General features: G+C 44.4%; 2 protein-coding genes and 1 pseudogene across 2 annotated transcripts in view; 2 read left to right on the plus strand and 1 right to left on the minus strand.

Moving 5' to 3' along the window:
- The window catches only part of GARIN1A (golgi associated RAB2 interactor 1A), a 35141-nt gene extending 25987 nt beyond the window's left edge, over positions 1 to 9154 (plus strand). The window contains exons 6-8 of the mRNA XM_063606090.1: positions 6382 to 6522; positions 7093 to 7511; positions 8463 to 9154. The gene's annotated coding sequence lies outside the window, so the exon portion shown is untranslated. The remainder of the gene's footprint in view (positions 1 to 6381; positions 6523 to 7092; positions 7512 to 8462) is intronic.
- Positions 9155 to 14253: 5099 nt separating this feature from the next.
- GARIN1B (golgi associated RAB2 interactor 1B) overlaps positions 14254 to 24523 on the plus strand; it is a 39430-nt gene continuing 29160 nt past the window's right edge. Inside the window, exons 1-5 of the mRNA XM_055114837.2 lie at positions 14254 to 14371; positions 18760 to 18911; positions 20133 to 20524; positions 21648 to 21832; positions 23667 to 23919. Of these exons, the coding sequence (XP_054970812.1) occupies positions 20276 to 20524; positions 21648 to 21832; positions 23667 to 23919 (687 nt within the window). The 5' untranslated portion in view covers positions 14254 to 14371; positions 18760 to 18911; positions 20133 to 20275. The remainder of the gene's footprint in view (positions 14372 to 18759; positions 18912 to 20132; positions 20525 to 21647; positions 21833 to 23666; positions 23920 to 24523) is intronic.
- LOC112440562 (U7 small nuclear RNA) lies at positions 15347 to 15414 on the minus strand (annotated as a pseudogene).

The following is a 24523-nucleotide window of genomic DNA, read 5'->3' on the forward strand; positions in this document are numbered from 1 at the left end:
CAAGGGCTTAAGGAACTCTATTCACTATGTCTAACCTTTAAAGAAAAAGATGCTACTATCTTTGCAGGCCAAACCAAGTCTTTGGTAATATGCTGGGTATCTTCTCTAAGCTCCTGCTCCCATCCCACCCCAGGCCAGGCCAAGCCACTGTCCACCCTCCACCATCCTGCTCTCTGCCCCAGAGGCTGGGAACCTCTATGGACTGTGTCAAGGGAGGCGCATGCTGTCCGGCTTTGGTTGGATTTGACCAGTGGGAAATCAAGGAGGACTGGGTAGGAGAGTCTCAGGCTGCAGCACAGTTCCAAGAAAGTTTCAGCAGACTGACAATGAACCCTTAAATTCAGTGCACGTTAGAGGAATCTGCATCTCCCCGGAATGGGGTCTCCCTGCAGCTGGAGGTCTGAATACAGCATGTTCATGGTCACCACAAGGAGAAGTATAGATTACACCACTGCCCAAGTCCACCTGAACATTTTTAAATTTTATTTTTATTTTTTTTCTTTGAGACGGGAGTCTTGCTCTGTTGCCCAGGCTGGAGTGCGGTGGTGTGATCTCGCCTCACTGCAGCCTCGTCCTCCCAGGTTCAAGTGATTCTTATGCCTCAGCCATCCCAGTAGCTGTGATTACAGGTGTGGGCCACCATGCCTGGCTAATTTTTGTAGTTTCTTTTGTAGAGACAGGGTTTCATCATGTTGGCCAAGCTGGTCTTGAACACCTGGCCTCAAGTGATCTGTCCGCCTCGGCCTCCCAAAGTGTTGAGATTACAGGTGTGAGCCACCATGCCCAGCCATATATTATTTTATTTATTTCCTTTTCCTCCAGTAGAATAAATTCCATACCTATACTACACATTGTGCAAAATAATATTTTTCAGGTTTTAAGACATATTCCCAAGGAAGTGTAGATGCTTGTGTGGAATTTCCCTCCCTTCCTCCCTCCCTGCCTTCCTTCCTTCCTTTTTTTTTTTTTTTTGACAAGGTCTCACTCTATCACCCAGGCTGGAGTGCAGTGGCACAATCATGGCTTACTGCAGTCTTGAATGCCTGGGCTGCAGCTATTCTCCCACCTCAGCCTCCTATGTAGCTGGGACTGCAGGTGAGCAACGATGCCTGGCTAATTTTTTAAAATATTATTATTTGTAGAGGTGAGGTCTTGCTATATTGCCCAAGCTGGTCTCGAACTCCTGGGCTCAAAGTGATCCTCCTGCCTCAGCCTCCCAAGTTGCTGGAATTACAAGCGTGAGCCACTGTGCCTGGCTGCTTCTGTGGAACTTCTATACACCTTTTTGTCCATTGTGTTTTGAAACTGCCCGCTGCCCCTGTGTCTCATTTTTCTAATCTGTCCCATAATCTCTTATGTCCTCTTGGCCATTTTAGATGTCTTTGTATCAACTTTCTCTAGTCTTTCTGTCAACACAGTTTTTTGTCTGGACTGAGATGTGTAACAGATTATTAACTTTTTTCAGGTCTAACATTCTAAGTCAGGCCAGGTGTGGTGGCTCACGCCTATAATCCTAGCACTCTGGGAGGCTGAGGCAGGAGGATCACTCAAGGTCAGGAGTTCAAAACCAGCCTCCTGGGCAATAGAACAAGACCCTGTCTCAAAAAAAAGAAAAAGGATTCTAGGTCAATGAGTCCCAGTGGGCAGAACTCCACCACAGAAGGTGTTTGGAAGTTCTTAAATGATGGGGTGTTTGGGGAGTCACCATGGCTGGAGGGCACTAACGGCATTCTAGCAGTTGAGGGCCATGATGCTGGAAGCCCTACAGAGAATAAATAATGATCTTCTTATGCCACTCTGACCATTCTGGCAGGTGAAGAACATGTTTACAACTACTTGAGTCTAGACCCTAACTCCCCCAACCCACTCACCCAATTTTAATATACACAGAATTTTCCAGGAAGTTAACCGTCATGTAAATCAAGGGAAGATGGTACTTTGGGGTTTGTGTGTGTGTTTTGTTTGTTTGTTTGTTTTTGGTGCTTAACCAAAAGTTGTTCACAGTTTGGAAAATCATTACAAAGTTGCTCCTAGGACAGTAAAACCTATTTAATAAGTGGGGTTCAGATCCCCTACACAACCTTGGTTTTAGTTGGGATTCACTCTGAGTGGGGCTTGGAGGGAAGGGTAAAGCCAGCAGGAAAAGACAGGCGGCTCCTGCAGGGCAGCTCTCCTGGGTCCCGAATTCTCCCTACAGGTCTCCCCAGATCAAGCCAAGGAAATGGGCGCCAAGTAACCAGAGACTGCTGGAATCATTGCCAGTGGTCCCGTGAATCACAGCCAGCCTCAAGACCTCAATTTCTTCACCCGGCCATGTAACAGAGCGGACAACTCTGAGGGCGTGGCTGGGCGGGGTTCTTGGGGCAGCCCGGCGCCACTGCCGGCATCTACGCACCCTGAACGCGCCCGATCTGGTCTCATCTCGGAAGCTAAGCAGGGTCGGGCCTGGTTAGTACTTGGATGGGAGATCGCCTGGAAATACCGGGTGCTGTAAGTTTTTGGCTTCCTGCTCCCTCTCTCTTTCCCCCTTTTGTCGCCGCGCTTTTCAACCGCCCCCTAACTCTGCTCCCCCTTTTACTCCGTCGCAGCCCGGGACCTCCTGGTGGGGGTCCGCCACTGCAGCACCAGGCGCCACTGCCATGCCACCCTGAACGTGCCCGATGTGGTCTGATATCAAAAGCTAAGCACGGTCCGGCCTGGTTAGTACTTGGATGGGAGACCACCTGGGAATACCGGGTCCTGTAGGCTTTTGGCTTCCCGCTCCTCCCTCTTTTCCCTCTTTGTCGCCGTGCTTTCCAACCGCCCCCTGATTCTGCTCACTCTTTTCCGCCCGCCTGCGCCCCCGCTACAGCCCGGGAGGATGGGGGTCTGCCACTGCAGCACCAGGCGCCACTGCCATACCACCCTGAACGCGCCCGATCTCGTCTGATCTCGGAAGCTAAGATGTGGCCGCATTTAGGACCCCACCGGCTTGGCTGTGCCTCTCCCAGCCCGCTGGCGGAGCGGACTAACCCTAGCATTTCATTGATTCACAATAACGCCACCCCACCCCGACTGACTATTTTGAGCCCCATTTGCCAATCTGTAGTGGATCTTTACTGTTTTGGAGTAGTAAATTCAATAAACCTTTATGGGTCTATTTTTGTAACTACTGCATTCTGGGTACAAGCTTCTGATTCTATTTCATGGCTTCGAATGAAGTCGTGCACAAGCATTTACATGTTGACTTATGCATTGTTTTATATTTTCCTTGTATATTACAGTTGGGGCAGGATATCAATTTTTAAAATTTGTATGTATAGGTAGGTTACAATCATTAATTTTATTTCAGGCTGGTGAAACGGTGTGACAAAATATTTGTCGTAAAAAGAGGACTTGGGTCTGACAGGGTTGAGAACCACAACACTGGAGGAGTGTTGACCTCCCCAGTGCTTCTCTGTTGACTTTGGTGGCACTTAGACAGCTCCTGCACCATCTCTGCCTCCTCTTGCCCGCACCCCACACTGGGGCTGCTTCTCTAGGCTCCTCTGCTCTGTTCTTCCCACACCTTCTCCTCAGCCCTCAGGTCAGCGAGTCCTGGGCAGCCTCTCCTGCTCCCTGGTTCAATCCCAGCCATGCCATCACCCACGCCTCAGAGTCTCTCCTGCCCCTCCTTAGCCCATGCCACCCTGACTCCAGCTAGGTCCTATAATCGTCAATCTCTTCTGGGCTGTCTGTGGGAGGGAGGGTTCCTGCCTAGATACCTGTTCTGTCCATAGAATCAGGTTCCAAATCTCCCTCATTTGTATTTGTTTGATTTCATTTATTTATTTAGAGATGCAGTCTCACTCTGCCGCCTAGACTGGAGTGCAGTGGCCCGATCTTGGCTCACTGCAACCTCTTCCTACTGAGGTCAAGCAATTCTTCTGCCTCAGCCTCCCAAGTAGCTGCCACCACACTTGGCTAATTTTTGTGTTTTTGGTAGAGACGGGGTTTTGCTGTGTTGGGTAGGCTGGTCTCGAACTCCTGACCTCAAGTGATCCGCCCGCCTCAGTCTCTCAAAGTGTTGGGATTACAGGCGTGAGCCACCGCGCCCGGCCAATGCCCCTCATTATATAGCCTCTGCTCCAGCCAGCTGAGCCCTGGAGGTTCCCTACCATGGTCATGTCAGGGAATAGGGGAACATCCTGTGTCAGCTAACTTATTGACTTCTCGTGAGGGCTCTTGCTCCTGAAGTCCTGGTTTCTGTCCTTATCACTATAGTATTCCAGGGCAGCCAGGTTCAAGTCCTTATAGTCATCTCTAACTCTTTGTCTCTTATATTTAACAAGGCACCAACTGAATTAAACTCAATGAACATTTAAATGAATTTTTAATAAAAAATTTTAAATATGTATTACAAAAATATTGTTCATAAAGATTCCAATAATACAGAACTAAAGTAATTTTGGGGCCTGTCTGTCCATACCTGCTGCCCACCCCCCCCACCAAAAACAACCAACTTCATTGAAACAAGCACTTCAACTGCTTCTTATTTAACAATTCATTTGTTCTTGTGTAATCTCAGGGTGTCAAGTTCCGTAACCTTCTAAGGTTACTGTTTCTTTTATTATCTAAATGAAGTGACTCAAGCCTCTCGGCTACTCCTGTCATGCCTGAGGATTTTCGGGGATGCTTGCACTCTCCTGATTTATAATCACTTTGATGTCTGAATCTCACTGAATCCCACAGCCTAGTGATTTTTCGTTTGATTTATAGCTTAAGTGCATTGCGATCCAGATTTGAATATTGCTATATGCAATTCAGTGATTAAAATTTGCTGAAACTTGCTTTATTGCTCATAATCTGGCCATTTTTTACTTATAAATTTCCCTATGTACTTAAAATTAAAGCATATTCTGCAATTGTTGGGTGTAGTGTTCTCTGCCTATGGTCTATTAAATCAAGTTTGTTAATCATGTTTAAATATTCTATATCCTTACTGATCTGGTCTGCATACTATATCAATTACAGAAAGGCATTAAAATCACCTTCTGTGATTATTACTTTGTCCATATGCAGTTCTGTCAATTTCGCTTTATATAGATTGAGACTATTATACATTTGAGTTTTTTTTTTTTTTATGTTCCTGGTGAATTGAACGTTTTATCATTCCACAGTGGTCCTTTGTCTTTTTAGCAACAGTTTTTGGTTTAAAGTCCATTTGACTAACATTAATATAGCTCACCAGCTTTCTTTTGTTAGTACTTACATAGTGTATTTCTCTTTCATTCTTTTACTTTCAAGCTTTCTTTATACTTTCATTTTCCTTTCTCTTTTTGAAATGCGGTCTCTCCTGTCACCCAGGCTGGAGTGCAGTGGTGCATCATAGGCTATTTTCCTCTTGACTAATTAGCATGTGAATTGTAGTTATATAATTTGTAATCTTCAATTATTCTTGCTTTCTTTAGTACTGACATTTAGTAAGGTTTGTTTTGTTTTGTTTTTTGTTTTGGGGTTTTTTTTTGAAATGGAGTCTCTCTCTGTCACCCAGGCTGCAGTGCAGTGGCACGATCTCAGCTCACTGCAACCCGTGCCACCAGGGTTCAAGCCATTCTCCTGCCTCAGCCTCCCAAGTAGCTCGGATTACAGGCATGCACCACCACACCTGGCTAATTTTGTATTTTTAGTAGAGATGGGGTTTCACTATGTTGGCCAGGCTGGTCTCAAACACCTGACCTCAGGTGATCTGCTCACCTCAGCCTCCCCAAGTGCTGGGATTACAGGAGTGAGCCACGGTGCCCGGCCTTAGTAAGGTTTTATTATTCTTTTAATACAAGATAGATTCTATTTGCTGCCATTTTATTTAGATGTTAAAATCAATATTAAAATATGAGCTTAAAACATGCATACATACATAGCTGGAATCCCAGGAGAAGGGAAGAAATGAGATAGAAGAAATATTTGAGGAAATAATGGCCAAGAATTTCTCAGAATTAATGACAGCCATCAAACCTCAGATCCAAGAAGCTCAGAGAGCAGAAAGCAGGATATACTAACATGAGCACACACACACACACGATGCACTACCTACACATTTTAAGTTCCTACTGCTGAAAACAAAACAAAAAGAAGACATCTTGAAGGAGCAAGAGAAGAAAGAAACACAGTTGTCCCTCAATATCCACAGGGGCTTGGCTCCCCCACAGATACCAAATCTACACAGTCCTAAGTCCTGGTGGAACCAACTGATAGGAAATGTGAGCCCTCCATCTAGACGGGCTTCACATGCAGCCAGTACCATATTTCACATAATGCATTTGGTTCTGGACGTGGAACCCACCCATATGGAGAGTAAACTGTGTGTATTTTTAAAATCCAGGTGTAAGTGGACCCTCAAAGTTCAGCCCCATGTTGTTCCAGGGTCAACTGTATTCCATACAGGGAAACAAATGTTAGAAGTAAATGCTCGCTTCCACCAAGTGAAAATAGCACTCATGCAAAAGTTTTCTCAGCAAGGCAGTTTACTTCTATAGAAGGGTACATCTCACAGATGGAGCAATGGTGAGAGCACACCAGACAAGGGAGGGGGAGCGGAGGGGGAGGGGAGGGGGAGGGGAGGGGGAGGGGAGGGGAGGGGAGGGGGAGGGGAGGGGAGGGGGAGGGGAGGGGGAGGGGAGGGGAGGGGGAGGGGAGGGGAGGGGGAGGGGAGGGGAGGGGGAGGGGAGGGAAGGGGGTCTTATTCCTAATGTAGCTTGTCCCTACTGCTGTGTCTTTCCCCTATTGGCTGGGATTGGATCGCACAGTCTAAGCTAATTCTGATTGGCTATTTTAAAGAGAGAGAAGGTATGAGCCAGAGTGGCAGGGTGAGTAGTTTTGGCAGGAGGGATGGTTGCAGAGCAGGTGACTAAGGATGACTAAGGACAAAGCAGGTGACTAAAAACAGAGCAGGTGATAGAGGCTAGGAGGGGGTTGTTCACTGAAACTAGGGGCAAGGAGACGTAAAGAACGAGGAAATTAAAGTTTAAAACAGAACAAAGAACAGGGGAGCTGAACATACTGATACATTGGTTCTTTGGAGAGGAACTCAGAACTCATTGTACTTAACAATTTTCTCCTTCTTGAATTTTAAAGGAAGTTAACAGCCTTAAGTCTTTGAAGAGGAATTTATTATATCCTACACAAAAATAAGAATTACAGTAAACTTCTCATCAGAAACCACAGAAGCCAAAAGAAAATGGTCTGACCTTCTTTAAAGTGAAAATGAAGCAAATCAAGACAAAAATCTCTGGCAACCCAAAATTCTATGCTCAGTGAAAATATCCTTCACAATACAAAAGAGGTAAAAAACCTTTCCCAGACAAATGAAAACTGAAGGAATGCATTGCCAGCAGACCAGCTCTACAAGAAATGTTAAAGAATATTCTCCAAGCAGAAGGAATGTGATATCAGACTGAAACTTGAATCTGCACAAAGAAATGAAGCACACTGGAAATGGAATAAAGAAGATAAGACAGAATCAATTTTTTAAAAAATTTTAGTTTCTCTAAAAGGTAAAGCAAAAATAGTGGCAATATATTATAGGTTTGTAACATATATAAAAGTAAACTGTATGACAACAATATCAGAAAAGACAGGAGGGAGATATTGGAAAGACCTGTTATAAGATCCTTACACTATACACAAAGCAGTATAATGTTATTTGCAGTTGGATTTCAGTTAACTGTAGAAGCATATTATGACTATTAGGGCAACCACTAAAATTTCTTGAAAAGATGTTTTTATACATATAAATATGATATATATGTATAAGATAATAGAGATGATAAAATTGAATCATAAAAAATGATCAATAACCCCCCCAAAAGGCAGAATAAATAAAGGAAAGATGCAGAGAACAGATGGAACAAATAGAAAACAGTGATCAATATGGTAGATGTTAATGCAGCTACAGTAATAATCACAGTAAATGTGGACAGTCTAAACACATCAGTTGAAAGTCAGAGATTGTCAGATCAGCTTTAAAAATGGACGAAACTGTATGCAATCTACAATAAATCTTTTTTAAAAATGTAAAGACAGAAAGGTTAAAAGTAAAAGGACAGAGAAAGCTATGTAACATATACCAAAAGAAAGCTGGAGTCGCTATTTTAATATTAGATGAAGCAGACTCCCAGGCAAGGAATATTAGCAGCCATAAGGAGGGCATTATATAGTGATAAAGGGATCAATTCTCCAAAAAGATAAAATAGTTTTGAATGTGCAAGCATGTAAAAATAGAGCTTCAAAATACTTGAGACAAAAATTGTTAGAACAGAAAAATAAAAGACAAGTTCACAATTATAGATCAAGACTTCAATATTCTTCTCTCAGTAAGTTGATAAAATAGGCCATAAAAATCAGTAAAAATACAGAAAATGTAAACAACACTATCAAACAACTAGACTTAATTGGCATTTATTGAACATGCTATTCAATAGTAGTACAATGCACTTTCTTTTCAGGTACACGTGGAATGTTTATTAAGAGAGACCACATTTTGGGCCATAAAATAAACCTCAACAAATTTCATGCAAAGTGTATAATCAGACCACGACAAAATTAAACTGTAAATAGTAAAAGAAAGATTTCCGGGAAATCCCAAAATATAAACTACACACTTCTACATAACCCATGGATCAAAGAGGACTAAAGGGAAATTTTAAAACAGTTTGCGCCCAGCTGAATGAAAACAAAAATACGGCATATCAAAATGTACAGGGCAGGGCACAGTGGCTCATGCCTATAATCCCAGCGCTTTGGGAGGCCAAGGCAGAAGGATCACTTGAGACCAGCCTGGGCAACATAGAGAGATCCCGTCTCTACAACAAATTTTAAAAATTAGCTGGGCATGGTGGAGCAGCTTATAGTCCTACTGACTCGTGAGGCTGAGGCAGGAGGATCGCTTGAGCTGAGGAGTTCAAGGCTGCAGTGAACTATGATCTTACCACTGCACTCCAGTGTGGATGACAGAGCGACATCCTGTCTCAAAAAAAAAAGAAAAAGAAAGTGCAGATGCTGCCAAATCAGTGCTTGGCAGATTAGTAAACAATTCAGTGGGGCCAATTAGGGCTTGGGGGAAGATTTCACTACAGAGGAACAGCACGAGAGGTGACTCGACGTTGGAGGATGCATTACCCTGTGCATTTGTTAAAAGGTATGCCACAAAGAGTGAGTTTCACTGTATGCAAAGGAAAAAAATCAACTGAATGTCAGGGGAACCCAGGTTGGAATGCAGACTGTGACAAATGAATCTAACTGTACTATATTGAAGGGAATGGAGAAGAAAGAGCTCACTCAGTTGCTTTGGGAAACTATACTGATTGGCTAAAGACCAAAAGAAGTGCATAAAAGCTGTGCTTTAGTTCAGTGGTCCCCAACCTTTTTGGCACCAGGAAGTGGTTTCTTGGAAGACAGTCTTTCCACAGATGGAGGGGGTGGGGGCGGGGATGATGATGATAGTTTCGGGATGAAACTGTTCCACCTTAGATCATCAGGCATTATTAGTTAGAGTAACCTTTTTTTTTTTTTTTTTGAAACAGAGTCTTGCTCTGTCACCTAGGCTGGAGTGCAGTGGCACCATCTCGGCTCACTGCAACCTCCATCTCCCAGGCTCAAGCAGTTCTCTTGCCTGAGCCTCCCAAGTAGCTGGGATTACAGGCATGTGCCACCACACCTGGCTAATTTTTGTATTTTTAGTACAGACGGGGTTTCACCATGTTGGCCAGGCTGGTCTCAAACTCCTGACTTCAGGTAATCTGTCTACCTCAGCCTCCCAAAGTGCTGGGATTACAGGCATGAGCCACCGCTTCCAGCCTAGTTAGAGTCTTACAAGGAGCATGCAACCTAGATCACTCACATGTGCAGTTCACAATAGGGTTCGCACACCTATGAGAATCTAACGCTGCCGCTGAACTAACAGGAGGCCGAACTTGGGTGATAATGTCAGCAATGGGCAGAGGCTGTAAATACAGATGAAGCTTCACTCACTGCCGGCCACTCACCTCCTGCTGTGCGACCCGGGTTCCTAACAGTCTGCAGCAGCCTGGGGGCTGGGGACCCCTGCTTTAGTGGGTATATTTGCTTCTCACACAATATGGGTTAGCAATTCTGAAACTACATTACATTATAATGTTCAGCATATTAGGACTGAACAAATAAGGAACCATCATGAGAGCCAGCTTTCTCACTGTCAGAGGAAGGAGTTCAAAATAGGTCAATGGAATCCTACAATATGGAGCTTTCTGTCTTCTTTCACTTAGCCTTACTCTTTCATGAGTCAACAGTCTGTTCCTTTTTGTTGCCGAATGGTATTCCACTGTGTGGATGTAACGCGGTTTGTTTATCAACTCACCTGCTGAAGGACATCTGTGTCATTTCCGGTTTGGGTGATAAAGCTGCTAGAAACATTTCCCTCATGAACATACATGGAATTTGGTTTCCATGTGTTGTCAGTATGATCCTTCCACCCCATCCCCCAATCGGGAACAGTTTCTTGTCCTTTCCTTGTCTTTCTTGTTCTCAACTGTCTTAGACGGCACAGGCTTTACCTTTTCAGGTGGGTCTGTCTGGTGTTTCATCATGGTCAAACTTGGGTCTTGTTTTCTCGGCAGGAGTGCCCTGGGAATGGAGCCGTGCCGTTCTCACAGCTGCACATCGGGGGACTGATTTTGTTGTCTGCCAGATTTTTCTACCATAACATTATCACTTCCCCTTCTATAATTCAGAAGGTTTTTCCAAAAATATATCCCAAGATTGCATTGATACCATTTCTTCATCAAACTTCCTCTACTCACCAGCCTTAGCCTCTATTGAAAACTTCTGCCTGAATCAGCCGCAACTCTGATGGCGCCAAATGGTGATTTTTTTGGTGGTTTTTTTTTTTTTTTTTTTTTTTGAAACAGGATCTCACTCTGTCGCCCAGGCTGGGGTGCAATGGCATGATAATAGCTCACTGCAACCTCCACCTCCCGGGCTCAGGTGATCCTCCCACCTCAGCCTCCCAAATAGCTGGGACCACAGGGGCGTGCCACTACGCCCAGCTAATTTTTGTAGAGACAGGGTCTCGCTGTGTTACCCAGGCTGGCCTCAAACTTCATGCTCAAGTGATCCACCCACTTCGGTCTCCCAAAATGTTGGGATTACAGGTGTGAGCCATGGCGCCCTGCCAAATAGTGATTTTCTGCTTCCATTATCCCTTCTACAATTAAGAGTTGGCATTCTACTATAAGGAAGAGGTTCCTCTCTCTCTCCCTCTCTCTCTCATCAGTATGACTCATAGGTTCCAATTTTATTCAAGAGTTTGTAACTCATTACTGTCATTATCTGCTTTGACATTCAAACAGTCCCAAATTTGGCCTGCAGGAGCACCTCCAGGCTGTCTTCTGCATTCTTTTGACTTGTCTGCATCATTCTTTGAGCACTTCCTTCCTTTCTGGCAAACAAGAGGCCCTACTCTTATCTTGTACTTTTCCTGCCCCAATCTTGGAATCAACCATTTCTCCAAGAAATCCCGGTTCTTTAGAGTGGAAGATGGTATTTGGAAACCGATCTACGTACTTAGCGTGCTTCTTCCTACTGTGGTGTCACTGCTTGTAGGCCCTCTCAATGGACAGATTTAGAAAAACACACACACGCACACACATCCATATATGCACAGACATTTTTATACACTCATGCACCTATAACTATATATCTCCATCTCTCTCTCTCTCTATTTATTTATATATTTTAAACTGAGTTCATTTTGATATCTCCAGTTTCAGTCTACCACCTCAGGGTTCTTCCTAGCCTTCCCAAGCTTGCCATGCTTACAAGGACCTCCTCCCACAGTGAGAAACCTGGCTACCATTATCCTCAATATGTTTACTTATTTGCTCATGTAACTAGTCTCCCAATCACACTGGCTGACTCCCTCACCCGCCACCGCCCCTACTGAGCAAGCCCTCTGTCTTTGAGAAGTTCTCTGATCTGCCTCATCCTTCATCCCTGGGCATCCTGCGATCCCAGAGCCTGGTGGGCTCACCTCTGTCTCCTTCCCTGCTTGCTGTCACACAGCAGGCAGTAAGGCAGCTCCTCATGGGACTCTGGGAAATGCAAAGGGCTACAATGGGGTTGGAAGGCTGCAGGTTGTATTATTGACATTCACTCTTCCATAGGCTGAAGATCCTGGGGTGATGAGGACTCAGGGGCCTGTCTGTAGCCTTTGTCAGAGGACATGGGGTATGCTCTCTCCTAAAAGTTTTTTTTTTTTAACCATTTTATTGAGGTATGATTGAGATGTAAAAAGCTGTATATATTTAATGTATACAACTTGATGAATGTGGGTTAGGTATATACCTGTGAAGCCAACCTTACTACCGTCAAGGCCATAGACATACCCATCACCTCCCGAATTTTCCTTCTGCCCTATTATTATTATTATTGTGTGTGTGTATGTGTGTGTGTGTGTGTGAAGAATGTTCAATATAAGATCTACCCTCTTGGGAAATTTTAACTATATAGTACAGCATTGTTAGTGGTAGGCATGATGCCTCATAGTAAATCTCTAGAACTCATTCATCTATCCTACAACTGAAACTTTGTACTCTTTGACCATCATCTCCTCGTCTTCATCTTCCTACCCAGCCCCTGGCAATCACTGTTCTACACTCTGCTTCTATGAGTTTGACTAATTTCTTTTCTTTGAGAAAGGGTCTTTCTCTGTCACCCAGGCTGGAGTACAGTGTGGCACGATCATGGCTCACTGCAGCCTCAATCTCCTGGCTTCAAGCAATCCTCCCGCCTCAGCCTGGGAACACAGGCCCTGCTAATTTTTATTATTACTATATTTTATTTTTAGAGATGGGGTCTCACTATGTTGCCCAGGCTAGTCTTGAACTCCTGGGTTCAAATGATCCTCCCGCCTTGGCCTCCCAAAGTACTGGGATTACAGATGTGAGCACCCTGCCCGGCCAACTATTTTTGATTCTGTGTATAAGTGACATCATACAGTATTTGTCTTTTTGTGTCTGGTTTATTTCACTAGGTCCATGCATGCTCTTGCCTATGGCAGGATTTCCTTTCTTCCTTTCTTTCTTTTCCTTCCTTCCTTCCTTCCTTTCTTGCTTTTTCTTCCTTCCTTCCTTCCTTTCCTTCCTTCCCTTCCCTTCTCCCTTCCTTCCTTCCTTCCTCCTTTATTTCTCTCTCTTTCTCCTTCCTTTCTCTCCTTCTTTTCTTTTGTTTTCTTTTATTTCCCTCTTTCCAGGATCTCTGTGGCCTAGGCGAGAGTGCAATGGTATGTCATGGCCCACTGCAGCCTTGCTTTCCCAGGCTCAAGCGATCCTTTTGCCTCAGCCTCTCAGGTAGCTGGGGCTACAGGCACATGCCACTGCACCTGGACAATTTTTTTTTTTTTTTTAATTTTTAGTAGAGACAAGGTCTCACTATGTTGCCCAGGCTGATCTCAAACTCCTGAGCTCAAACAGTTCTCCCACCTCGGCCTCTGAAAGTGTTGGGATTACAGGTGTGAGTCATTGCACTGGGCCAATTTCTTTCTTTTTTAAGGCTGAATGTCTCCTGAAAAATTTTAAAAAGCTCTCTTTTCTATTTGGAGGTGTATCCTATTCTCATGAGGTAATCCTTCCGTCAAATCAGCCTGAAGAACTGAACAATGGTGAATCCAGCTGGGCTTTTCTGTCTCTAATGAGACAGTGCTGTGACTGATAGGGGATTTCTGAAGGTTTTTCTTGAATTGTTTTCCTGAGCTGATTTCTCACTCCCTCAGACTGCTCTTCTCCAATTTGGGGAGAGGGAGGGAGTAATTTGTGAGAACACGGACAGTATTATTAATTAGCATTCTTTATTATCAGGCTATCTCCAGATTTTATGTCTTTTCTACCCTTTGGCCACCTGACTTAACCTCTTTCTTTGTTAGGTTATCAATAGTTAATCTTTTGCTTTTTAAATAAACTACATACTTAACGTGTATGGCAAGGGGAGTCATTCTGTGACATAGCTTCTTTCCATGGGTTGCTAATTGTCCATCAATATCCCTCATCCTTAAATAATAAATAATTCTCCAGTTGTAGGTGGGCTCATGGCCACCCAGTGAAAAGCTACATTTCCCAGCTTCCCTTGTATCTGGGTGTGGCCCTGTGTCTGAATTCTGACCAATGGGATGTGAGCAAAAGTGATTATGCCATTTTCAGGTCATAGCCTTAAAAGGAATGAGTGTGAACTCCCCATTCTTTTCCCCCTTCTCACCAGCCAGGATGCAGACATAATGATGGCAGGAGCTGGAGCAGCCACCTGAGGACCCAGAGCTCAAAGCCACATGTTGAGAAGGGCAGAGATAACTGTATCTGCTCTGGACTGCTGACCTTTGAACTATTATGTAAGAGAAAATCAAAATTCTATTTTAAGTCACAATACTTTGGGGTCTTTGACTACCTGGACTACATCTTAAGTAGTACAGCTTCATGCCACTACCTTCACCCAGAAGCCTGTACCTCTCCTTTATTTGCACATACTTATGTTTTCTTATTTCATGTTTTATGTCCATGTTTTTACAAAGTAAAATGTTTAGTGGTCCAACTAATTTTTTTCAAAGAACCAGCTTATGGATTTATTTTAGTGTGCTTAGTGTTTTGAGATTATTTTTGTTATATTTGAATGAATTTTAAGCCATTTATAGAATCATGGGGTCACATACTTTTCTTCTCAACATTCTTTCTCCATTGTTTCATTGTCCTATGCCATCTAAACTTGCTGGAAAGAGGTCTGAGGCCAGTATCCTTTTATCCCCTGGGTAGACTGTCTGCTTCTTCTTTCTGGATGTTTGTAGTATAATGTTGTTGTTGTTGTTGTTGTTTTAATATGGGGTTTTCCAGTGGAAACCAGAAAACATGCTAGACAAATTCTCTCTCGCTCTCTGTCCTTTTTTTTTTTTTTTTTTTTTAAGACGGAGTCTCACCCTGTCACCCAGGCTGGAGTGCAATGGCGTGATCTCAGCTCACTGCAACCTCTGCCTCCCGGGTTCAAGCGATTCTCCTGCCTTAGCCTCCTGAGTAGCTGGGATTACAGGCGCGTGCCACCACGCCTGGCTAATTTTTAGTATCTTTAGTAAAGATGGGGTTTCACCATGTTGGCCAGGCTGGTCTCGAACTCCTAACCTCATGATCCACCCGCCTCCATCTCCTGGGTTCAAGCAATTCTCCTGCCTCAATCTCCTGAGTAGCTGGGACTACAGTTGCCTGCCACTACACCTGGCTAATTTTTGTATTGTTTGTAGAGACAGGGTTTTGTCATGTTGGCCAGGCTGGTCTCAAACTGGCCTCAAGTGATCTGCCCGCCTCAGCCTCCCAAAGTGCTGGGATTACAGGTGTGAGCCACCACACCCAGCCCTGCTAGACAAATTCTAAAAGAGCAGTAACACTTAGCTAATGCATTCTTTTTGCCTAAGATTTAGGAACTTCACAAGAGCCAGTGGCTTCTTTGCTCACTTTACCTGCAATATAGTACATTCTGTTCTTTTGCTAAATCAGGACTTTTTTTGGTTTGTTTCAGAAATGGCTGTTTCTTTTTATGTTTTTCATTACTTTTTTGAATTTCATTTGTTCCCTAGTCACTAAGGACTCAATCTGTATGTTGGATCAACATAACTATTTTCTATATCTCTCATTTCTCCCCAGTCAGTTCATCTCTCTCCCCAGCTTTATTGTATGATATTTATCCCAGCTTTATTGTGTCATATTCTCAAGCCTGTCATCCATGTTGCTGACTCAGTTTTCTGTCATGCCAGCTCTACTTCTTATGGCTTCTAACATGACTTCCAGATCTTTAGTGAGTTTTTCTTGTTTCTTTTTTTCTTTTCTTTTCCTTTTTTTTTTTGAGACGGAGTTTTGGTCTTGTTGCCCAAGCTGGAGTGCAATGACGCAATCTGGGCTCACCGCAACCTCCGCCTCCCTGAGTAGCTGGGATTACAGCCATGTGCCACCACGCCCAGCTAATTTTGTATTTTTAGTAGAGAAGAGACGGGGTTTCTCCATGTTGGTCAGGCTGGTCTCGAACTCCCAACCTCAGGTGATCCGCCCGCCTCAGCCTTCCAAAGTGCTGAGATTACAGGCGTGAGCCACTGCGCCTGGCCTGGTTTTTCTTGTTTCTTCGCTTACCTCTTTCGGTCTTAATTTCATCTTATTTTGGTATCTCTATATTTTTGTTTCAGAGGGTCCATATTATATTTAATTTCCTTGAGAGTGCAGAGAAGAGTCTTGTCAAATATTTTCTTCCACTTCCTGGGATCATTATTCTTTTGATATGCAGTCGTCATGTGTACTTTCCTCCTGGCATGCTTTGGGAGAGAAGAGTAGCGTCTTACGGAGATCTCGTGATAGAGCTTTACTAAGAAATAGTGACTATTTTAATTAAAAAAAAAAAGTTTACCTTGAATCCAGTAACCCTTTAGATAGAGCTTCTATTTCACAGGAAATGAGTAGCTAGAGAATCAAGCTAAACATCACCCCATAGAAGCAACCAGACAAACCTAGAAGGTAGGACGTGGTGTGGGACAGCTCACTCAACTGCTCTCACTAATAAGTGTCCTAAAAAGGGGAATATACTAGATTAAAATAAGCTAAGGGAACATGCTTGGTCCTGTATTGGGTACTGACTTGGATAAGCCAGCTGTAGTAATAATTTTGGTTAATTGGAGAAAGTATAATATGGCCTGAAAATTAGATAAGATGAAAATATAGGGAAACTCAAAGGCAGAGAGTATCAACTAAATGAACCAGGTTGTTAAAAAGTTATAAAACAATATTTAAAGTATGATCTCATTTTGTTTTACACACACACACACACACACACACACACAGTTACAGTGATGTTCTCCAGGAGGCAGGACTATGCTGAGTTTTATTAAACACTTGCTGTATTGCTGGCCGTGGTGGCTCACGCCTGTAATCCCAACACTTTGGGAGGCCAAGGTGCGTGGATTGCTTGAGGTCAGGAGTTCAAGACCAGCCTGACCAACATGGTGAAACCCCGTCTCTACTAAAAATACAAAAATTAGCCAGGCATGTTGGCAGGTGCCTGCAATCCCAGCTACTCGGGAGGCTGAGGCAGGAGAATCACTTGAACCTGGGAGGCGGAGGTTGCAGTGAGCCAAGACCATACCATTGCACTCCAGTCTGGATGACAGAGCGAGACTCCGCCTCAAAAAACAAAACAAAACAAAACAAAAAAAACCTTGCTGTATTTTCCAATATTCTACAAAGCTTTGCACTGCTTATGCAATAATAAAGTGTTTTAAATAGTGACATAGATTTAAATGGGACAGACTTACCACAAAGATAATAAAACTTAAAGCTTCAGGGCCTCTAATTCATATGGGCCTTATGAGGCCCTAGGAGGACCTCTAGCAATTTTGTATCATACTTTTGTGGGGGTTTTAATTTTATTTGTTAAGTTCTAGCATATTTTCACTGTGGTAAAATACACACAACATAAAATGTACCATTTTAACCATTTTAGGTATGCAGTTCAGTGGCATGAAGTACATTCTCACTGTTTTGCAACCATCACCACCATCCATCTCCAGAACTTTTTCATCTTCCCTAACTGAAACTCTGCACCCATTAAACAAGAACTCCCTATGACCCCCTCCATCCAGTCTTTTTATTTTTAAGAGTTTCCAAAATTGTATAAACTCTTAGCTTCACAAAACCTGGGTCCAGCCCCAACTGACAACCAGATGTCCTGGTAATTCCTGTGCAAGCTACGAAATGATACCTTGCACTGCCAAAGTGGCTTTAGCCTCAAACCAAAGGACAGTCAGCATGGTTGAGGCTGTCACCAAAGTTTTCATCACTAAAAGTGCAAACAGTAGTGATTGTGGCAGCATCAATATTACTGAATACACAAGGAGGAAAAAGCAATGTTTTCTCAAGTTATTGGAACCTACATCTATATAACTTTCCCCAGAAGCTACAAGTTTGTAATTTCTACAGTCCTAATTTCCTGTAAATTAACCCTATTTTCTTCATTGCTTAAAGTTATTGGTAAATAATTTTACATCTCCTTTTCCAGAAGGTAGTCACATGGTCTTACCTAGCTGCAAGGAAGGCCAGGAAATGTAATCTTTCTTACAGGAGACCTGTGCCCAACTAATGATCAAGTATTCTATTACTAAAAAATCAGAATGGGCCGGGCATGGTGGCTCAGGCCTGTAATCCAGCACTTTGGGAGGTCAAGGCGGTTGGATTACTTAGGGCCAGGAGTTCGAGACCAGCCTTTAGTAGAGATGGTGAAACCCCATCTCTACTAAAAATACAAAAATTAGCCAGGCATGGTGCTGCACGTTTGTAATCCCAGTTACTCGGGAGGCTGAGGCAGGAGAATTGCTTGAACTCGGGACGTGGAGGTTGCAGGCTTCCCAAAGCACTAGAATTACAGATGTGAGCCACCTTAAAGCACCATTTACAAAACTGCTTAGCATCTTGTTTAGAGCTAAAAAATCCTTTGCTCACAATCAGCTTTCTAGACTGGGCACCCAAGCCTTCTTCCTCTGAGGGTTGAACACCATAGAAGTGGGCTTAACAGACTTGTATGGAAAAGAGAAGAAGTCATCTCCCCAACTGACTCTTGGGTGTCTCAGTGGCCAAGTATACTCAAATTGTATATCTAAACCAATGAGCTTTATTGTTGTGGTTAAGCTTTAACTGTGAACAGCAACGTATCAATTTATTAATTACTACGCTTTTGTGCTGTGTGTTCCCTTTCTAGGTTATTTCCAGGGAAATGCAAACCAAAGGATGTGGTCTCTGATCTAATCCTTAGAGAATGTGACCATGAAGACACTTTTCCTACCTGGTAAACAAAAGATAATGAGAAAAGTGAGGTTGGAAGTTGGTTTACTGAGCCAGGAGCTATAACAGGTGCTGGAGCAGGGGTGTGATCTGAATGACCAGAGGGAAGGACTGATGGAATTGGATGGTGAGAGCCTCCAGGCCCTTTAGGCTTCTCCCTGACTTTATAATGAAATACAAAAGTCAGCCTCCATGCTTGTCCTTTGTGTGTAATGATTGTCAAACTCTGTCTATATGTGTTACATTTGACCTTGATGGTTAATTCATTATGTAATAAGTTCAGAATTTGGGACAGACACAGTGGCTCATGCCTGTAATCCCAGCACTTTGGGAGGTCGAGGTGGGCGGATCATCTGAGGTCAGGAGTTCGAGACCAGCCTGACCAAATGGAGAAACCCTGTCTCTACTAAAAATACAAAAAATTAGACAGGCGTGATGGCACATGCCTGTAATCCCAGCTACTCGGGAGGCTGAGGCAGGAGAATCGCTTGAACTCAGGAGGCAGAGGTTGTGGTGAGGTGAGATCGCGCACATTGTACTCCAGCCTGAGCAACAAGAGCGAGACTCCATCTCAAAAAAAAAAAATTTAGAATTCGGTCCAAATTAGAAAACAGTTTCTCCCAGGAATGGCCTTGAATAGTGGTCAGCCTGCTTGGTTCTTTCTCCCTGACCTAGCAGCCCATGATTTGGGCTCTTTCCTCCTCTGGTTCAGGGGTGAGGGATGCTGTCACTCTCCAAGAGGGGGAACAGCTTGGGACCTAGCAGAGCTGCTCATTGGGGTTCTATTCCTCCCAGCCAGCGCCCTGACAAAGCCAGCCTCTGGATAAGAAACTAATTACTTCTCCTGCTTCTTCAGTTTGACCTCCTAAGGGAAATAAGTCCTGCAGAAGTAACCAGCCTGCCGCGGCAGAATGCAGAGCAGGCACCAACTGCCCTGCAACTGCTTCCATAACCTGCAGATCCACCAGGGTGTCGGGGGCCCACATGCTGCAAAGCTTAGGAAGATGGGGTTTTCAATGGACATGCAGCTTTTAAAGTTGTGTGAGATAGGTTGCATTCAGAGTAAGGAAGGGTTGAAAGGCAGGAAGGGCATTTTCCTCTTAGCAGTGGAAGGATCTTCCTGACAGCCCTCCTTGCTTGCTTTCTGCCTGGCTCACTGCTTTCTCAGCAAGTTCCGGGAGGACTATGTCCTGGGGTTCCGAAAAGGGCTGGGGAATGTCAAGGCACGGATAAGGCACACAAGCTCTCTGGAGGAAAAGGGAGGCTCCTCTGCACTTCCCCTTCCTGCAGGTCCGTCCTGGTTTTTCATGATGTCATCCATTAATCATTGTGAGCTGACTGGTGGTCCCAGGGCTTGGCCAGCTGCCCAAGGCCAGGAGGGGAGACAGAGATCCCAGGACAAATGTGCAGCAGGCCCCTGAGCATGTGTAGAAATGTTGTCATCATTTCCACATAGAAAGACTTGGAGGAAATCAAAGAAGACAGTAAAAGTCACAAGATCCTATCCAACCTTCCCTTCCCTGAATGCCTGGGAAGAATTCAGGGGCCTCTTGCCTGTGGATGGAGAGCCGAACCCTGGAGTGGGCCTAGGTGTGGAGGAGGGACTGCTCTGCCAGGTGGTTCATTCTCCAGAATTCAACCTGTTTCCTGACTCCGTGGTGTTTGAAAGCAACTTCATCCAGGTACTCCTGGGTGGCGCAGAATAGCACTCTTTGATTCTTCTAAACCTGTTCCCAAGATATGACTGAGAGAGTCCATCCCTGAAACCGGGGCAGAGTGAGAATTGAGGCAAGGAGAAGCTAGTGGACCTGGAATGCAAGGCCACCCTCATTGTCCTGGGCTTTGCTGAGCCCCAGACGGGGCTTCTCCTACAGACAGCTGTCACCCAGGGAGAAAGGTCAGGGGTCCTCTGCTCTGAGTGGAGAATTTGGTATTCTAATCCCCCAGTTTACTTCAGCCCCCAGGCTGTCACCTGAAGTAGATGAACAAAGAGGCAGTAAAAAGAGACGCTTCTTGAGAACAATAATGCGGATTGGCGAAAGAACAGCACCTGGGGTCCCAGAGACAGCTGGGCTCAGATTCCAGTCCTCTGCCTTCTCCTTGGGAGGTGACTGTGCAAGTAACCTGTGCAGCCTGAATCTGGCCCCTTGATTGTAAAAGGGTTGAACTGACCTGAGGATGAAATGCAAATACAGCAAGAAAAGTACCTTGTCTAACAGGCACTCGGTGCATGTTCGTCTCCTTGCCTGGGCTCTCCTCTGGTTGGATGGAAGCGAGAATGAACAGCACTCTGGAGTTAGAGAGGACCTTCCTGTTCAGTGAAGGTGCAGGAGATAATAGGGCACCTCGGGGAAGGACCAAGAGGATACATTTTCCAAAGAAGGCCAGGAAACAGTCCAGGGAGGATTGGCAGAAATGACAGATGGCAGGGAACTCCTGGGTTGTAATTCCTGTGGGCAATTGTTAACAAATGGGTGGTTGAAATATTGTTTAAATACTAGTAGTTGTTTAACCAATATAGTGACTATCAACGAGAATTGATTTTTGGCCCCAACTGCCAGGGAACATTTGACAATGTCTGGAGACATTTTTTGTTGTCACGATTTGGCTGGTAGTGCTACTAGAACTAGTAGGTAGAGGTCAAGGATGCTACTAAGCATTCTTTAGTGTGCAGGGCAGTATCCTGCCCTCAACAAAGAATATCCAACCCAAAACATTAATAGTGTCGAGGTTGAGAAACCCTGGGCTGAAACAGACTGCAGCTTTTGCCAAATGCTCAGGTTGTGCCTGGGGGCTGTGTTGCAGGTCAAAAGGGGCAGGAATTGGAGAGACGTCTACAAAGCTTCCAACACCATGGCCCTGGGGGTGACCTCCTCAGTACCCTGCCTGCCCCTCCCCAACATCCTACTCATGGCCAGTGTCAAATGGCACCAGGGGCAGAACCAGACATGGAACAGACCATCCGTAGCCCCCAACATCTTCCTGAAGAGGTGAGCAATGCAGATGAGAAGGGAGGACAAGAGGGGTGAGGGGTGGATGCAAAGTGGAGGTTGCTTGACTACTAAACCCAAGGAGAAGATAGAGATGTCATCAGCAGTGACATTGATTTTTTTAGACAACAGTATCCTAAGACAGGTGTTGCACTGGAAGGACAGAGGCCAAGTGGGACAAAGGGAGATGTCATGTGGACAGGAGTCAGGGGCTATTCTACCTGCCCACTTTCTTTCTCGCTGCACAGATGCCACTGAATTCATAGGAAATCTCTCAGCATTGGGCCCAAGGGCAAGGAGGCAGTGAGTCTGGCAGATGGAGCACTGGTTGGGGAAAGGAGATTATTTCTAGTTCTTGGTGTACAACTAACTGGACTCAATTTTTAAAATCACAAGTTATTTGCTGCTCCTCAGTTTTCTTTGTCTTTTTCTTTTTCTTTCTTTTTTTTTTTTTTTTTGAGACTGAGTCTCAAAAAAGACTATCGCCCAGGCTGGAGTACAATGGTGGGATCTTGGCTCACTGCAACCTCTGCCTCACAGGTTTAAGTGATTCTCCTGCCTCAGCCTCCCGAGTAGCTGGGATTATAGGCGCCTGCCACCACACCTGGATAATTTTTGTATTTTTAATAGAGACAGGGTTTCACCATGTTGGCCAGGCTGGTCTTGAACTCCTGACCTCAGGTGACCCACCCTCCTCAGCCTCCCAAAGTGCTGGGATTACGGGCGTGAGCCACCGTGCCCGGCCAGTTTTTTTTGTTTTTGTTTTTATCAGTAAAATAAATGGGACTAAGTCTCACTTAGAGCTGTAGCATATAGTGACATCATGCTTGTCTGGGACGAAGTAGCCTTTTTATATTTTGGGGCCTCTTTAAATAATCTGTAGGATATCCCAAGAATCTCTAGAAATTCCCAAAAGTCCAAGAAAACCCTTCATTTCTCCATGCTACCTCAGTGACACACCTCTCCATGATGTTCTTGGTGTACCTGTAGCAAGTACCACCCAGTCCCAGCTGACTAATATTAGATCCAAAGCCAGAACCTTGAAGTTTAACTCCCTTGGGAAGACTAACTGTGGCATTAAACTCAATAAATGCACAAGCCAGACAGTGGGGCAAGCTCCTTTGGTGCTTTCAAGAAAGAAATTTTGGCTGGGCACGGTGGCTCATGCCTGTAATCCCAGCACTTTGGGAGGCAGAGGCAGGTGGATTGCCTAAGGTCAGGAGTTCGAGACCAGCCTGACCAACATGATGAAACCTCGTCTCTAACAAAAATAAAAAATTAGACGGGCCTGGTGGCACATGCCTGTAATCCCAGCTACTGAGGAGGCTAGGGCAGGAGAATCGCTTGAACCTAGGAGGCGGAGGTTGCAGTGAGCCAAGAACGTGCCATTGCACTCCAGCCTGGGCAACAAGAGCAAAACTTTGCCTCAGAAAAAAAAAAAGAAAGAAAAAAAAGAAAGAAAGAAAAGAAAAACAGAAAGAAATTGTAAAATCCTGTGACTAGCCACCTTACCTCCTAGGCTGTCTCTCTCAAATAGGGTCTAGGGCACACGAGAATCATGGCAGGGTAGGTGGAAGTTACAATGCAAATTCCAGGGCCACACCCAATTCCTACTGAATCTGAATCTTCAGTGGTGTCTTCAGGTGTCTGCATTTTAAACAAGCTCAGCAGGTGTATTTGGTCTCCCCAACAATTGAGCAGCACTGTGCTAAAGCACCCTCTTTTCTACCTCCAAAAGCCTTAGTCCTAAAGGAGACCTGCCTCATTTTAACGAAGACAGGGTCAGATCGGATGCAATAGGGTTGTCAGTGTGTGTCTTCCCTGGTGGCTTCAGGATTCTCCCATTGAAGTTTGTGGAGCTCCAGGTATGTGACCACTATCAACGCATCCTGCAGTTGAGGACAGTCACTGAGAAGATTTATTACCTAAAGCTCCACCCTGACCATCCTGAGACTGTCTTCCACTTCTGGATCCGACTGGTTCAAATTCTGCAAAAGGGGCTGTCCATCACCACCAAAGACCCTAGGATTCTTGTCACGCACTGCCTGGTACCCAAGAACTGCAGCAGCCCCTCAGGAGATTCGAAGGTAAGTGAGCACCATTGCCACCCTGCAGTCAAGGCCAAAGCAGCGAGGTAGAGCTTAACCCAGCTGGTATGTGAGTGCCCTATGAAGGTGATCTCAGCGTGAGGCCTTTTCTAAACAGCTTTATTGAGTATCATTTAGAACAATAAAATCCACCATTGTGGAGTTTATTGTTTTATAATTGTTTTGTTTTATATATATTTTATATAAACAATTCTATATAAATTGTTTATTGTTTTATAAAATCCACCATTGTGGATTTTATGGTGGATTATGTTGAAACCACAGTTTCAACACTTTCAGTAGATTGTATAGAGTCGTGTAACCATCACCACAATCCAGTTTCAGAACATTTCCATTACCCTAAAAAATTCCCCCTCGCCCATTTGCAGTCATTCCCTGTTCCTACTCCCAGCTCTAGGCAACCATTATCTGTTTTTAATCTATACACATTCATCTTAGGCATTTCATATAAATGGAATCTTACAACATATAGTCTTTTGTGTCTGGCTTCTTTCACTTAGCATAACATTTTTCAGTTTCATCCATATTGTAGCATGGGGCCAACTCCAGGGCAGAGTCACAGAGTATTTGTAGTTTTTTTGTT

The sequence above is a fragment of the Pan paniscus genome, chromosome 6 (assembly GCF_029289425.2).
Source record: "Pan paniscus chromosome 6, NHGRI_mPanPan1-v2.0_pri, whole genome shotgun sequence".
Taxonomy (NCBI): Eukaryota; Metazoa; Chordata; class Mammalia; order Primates; family Hominidae; genus Pan; species Pan paniscus.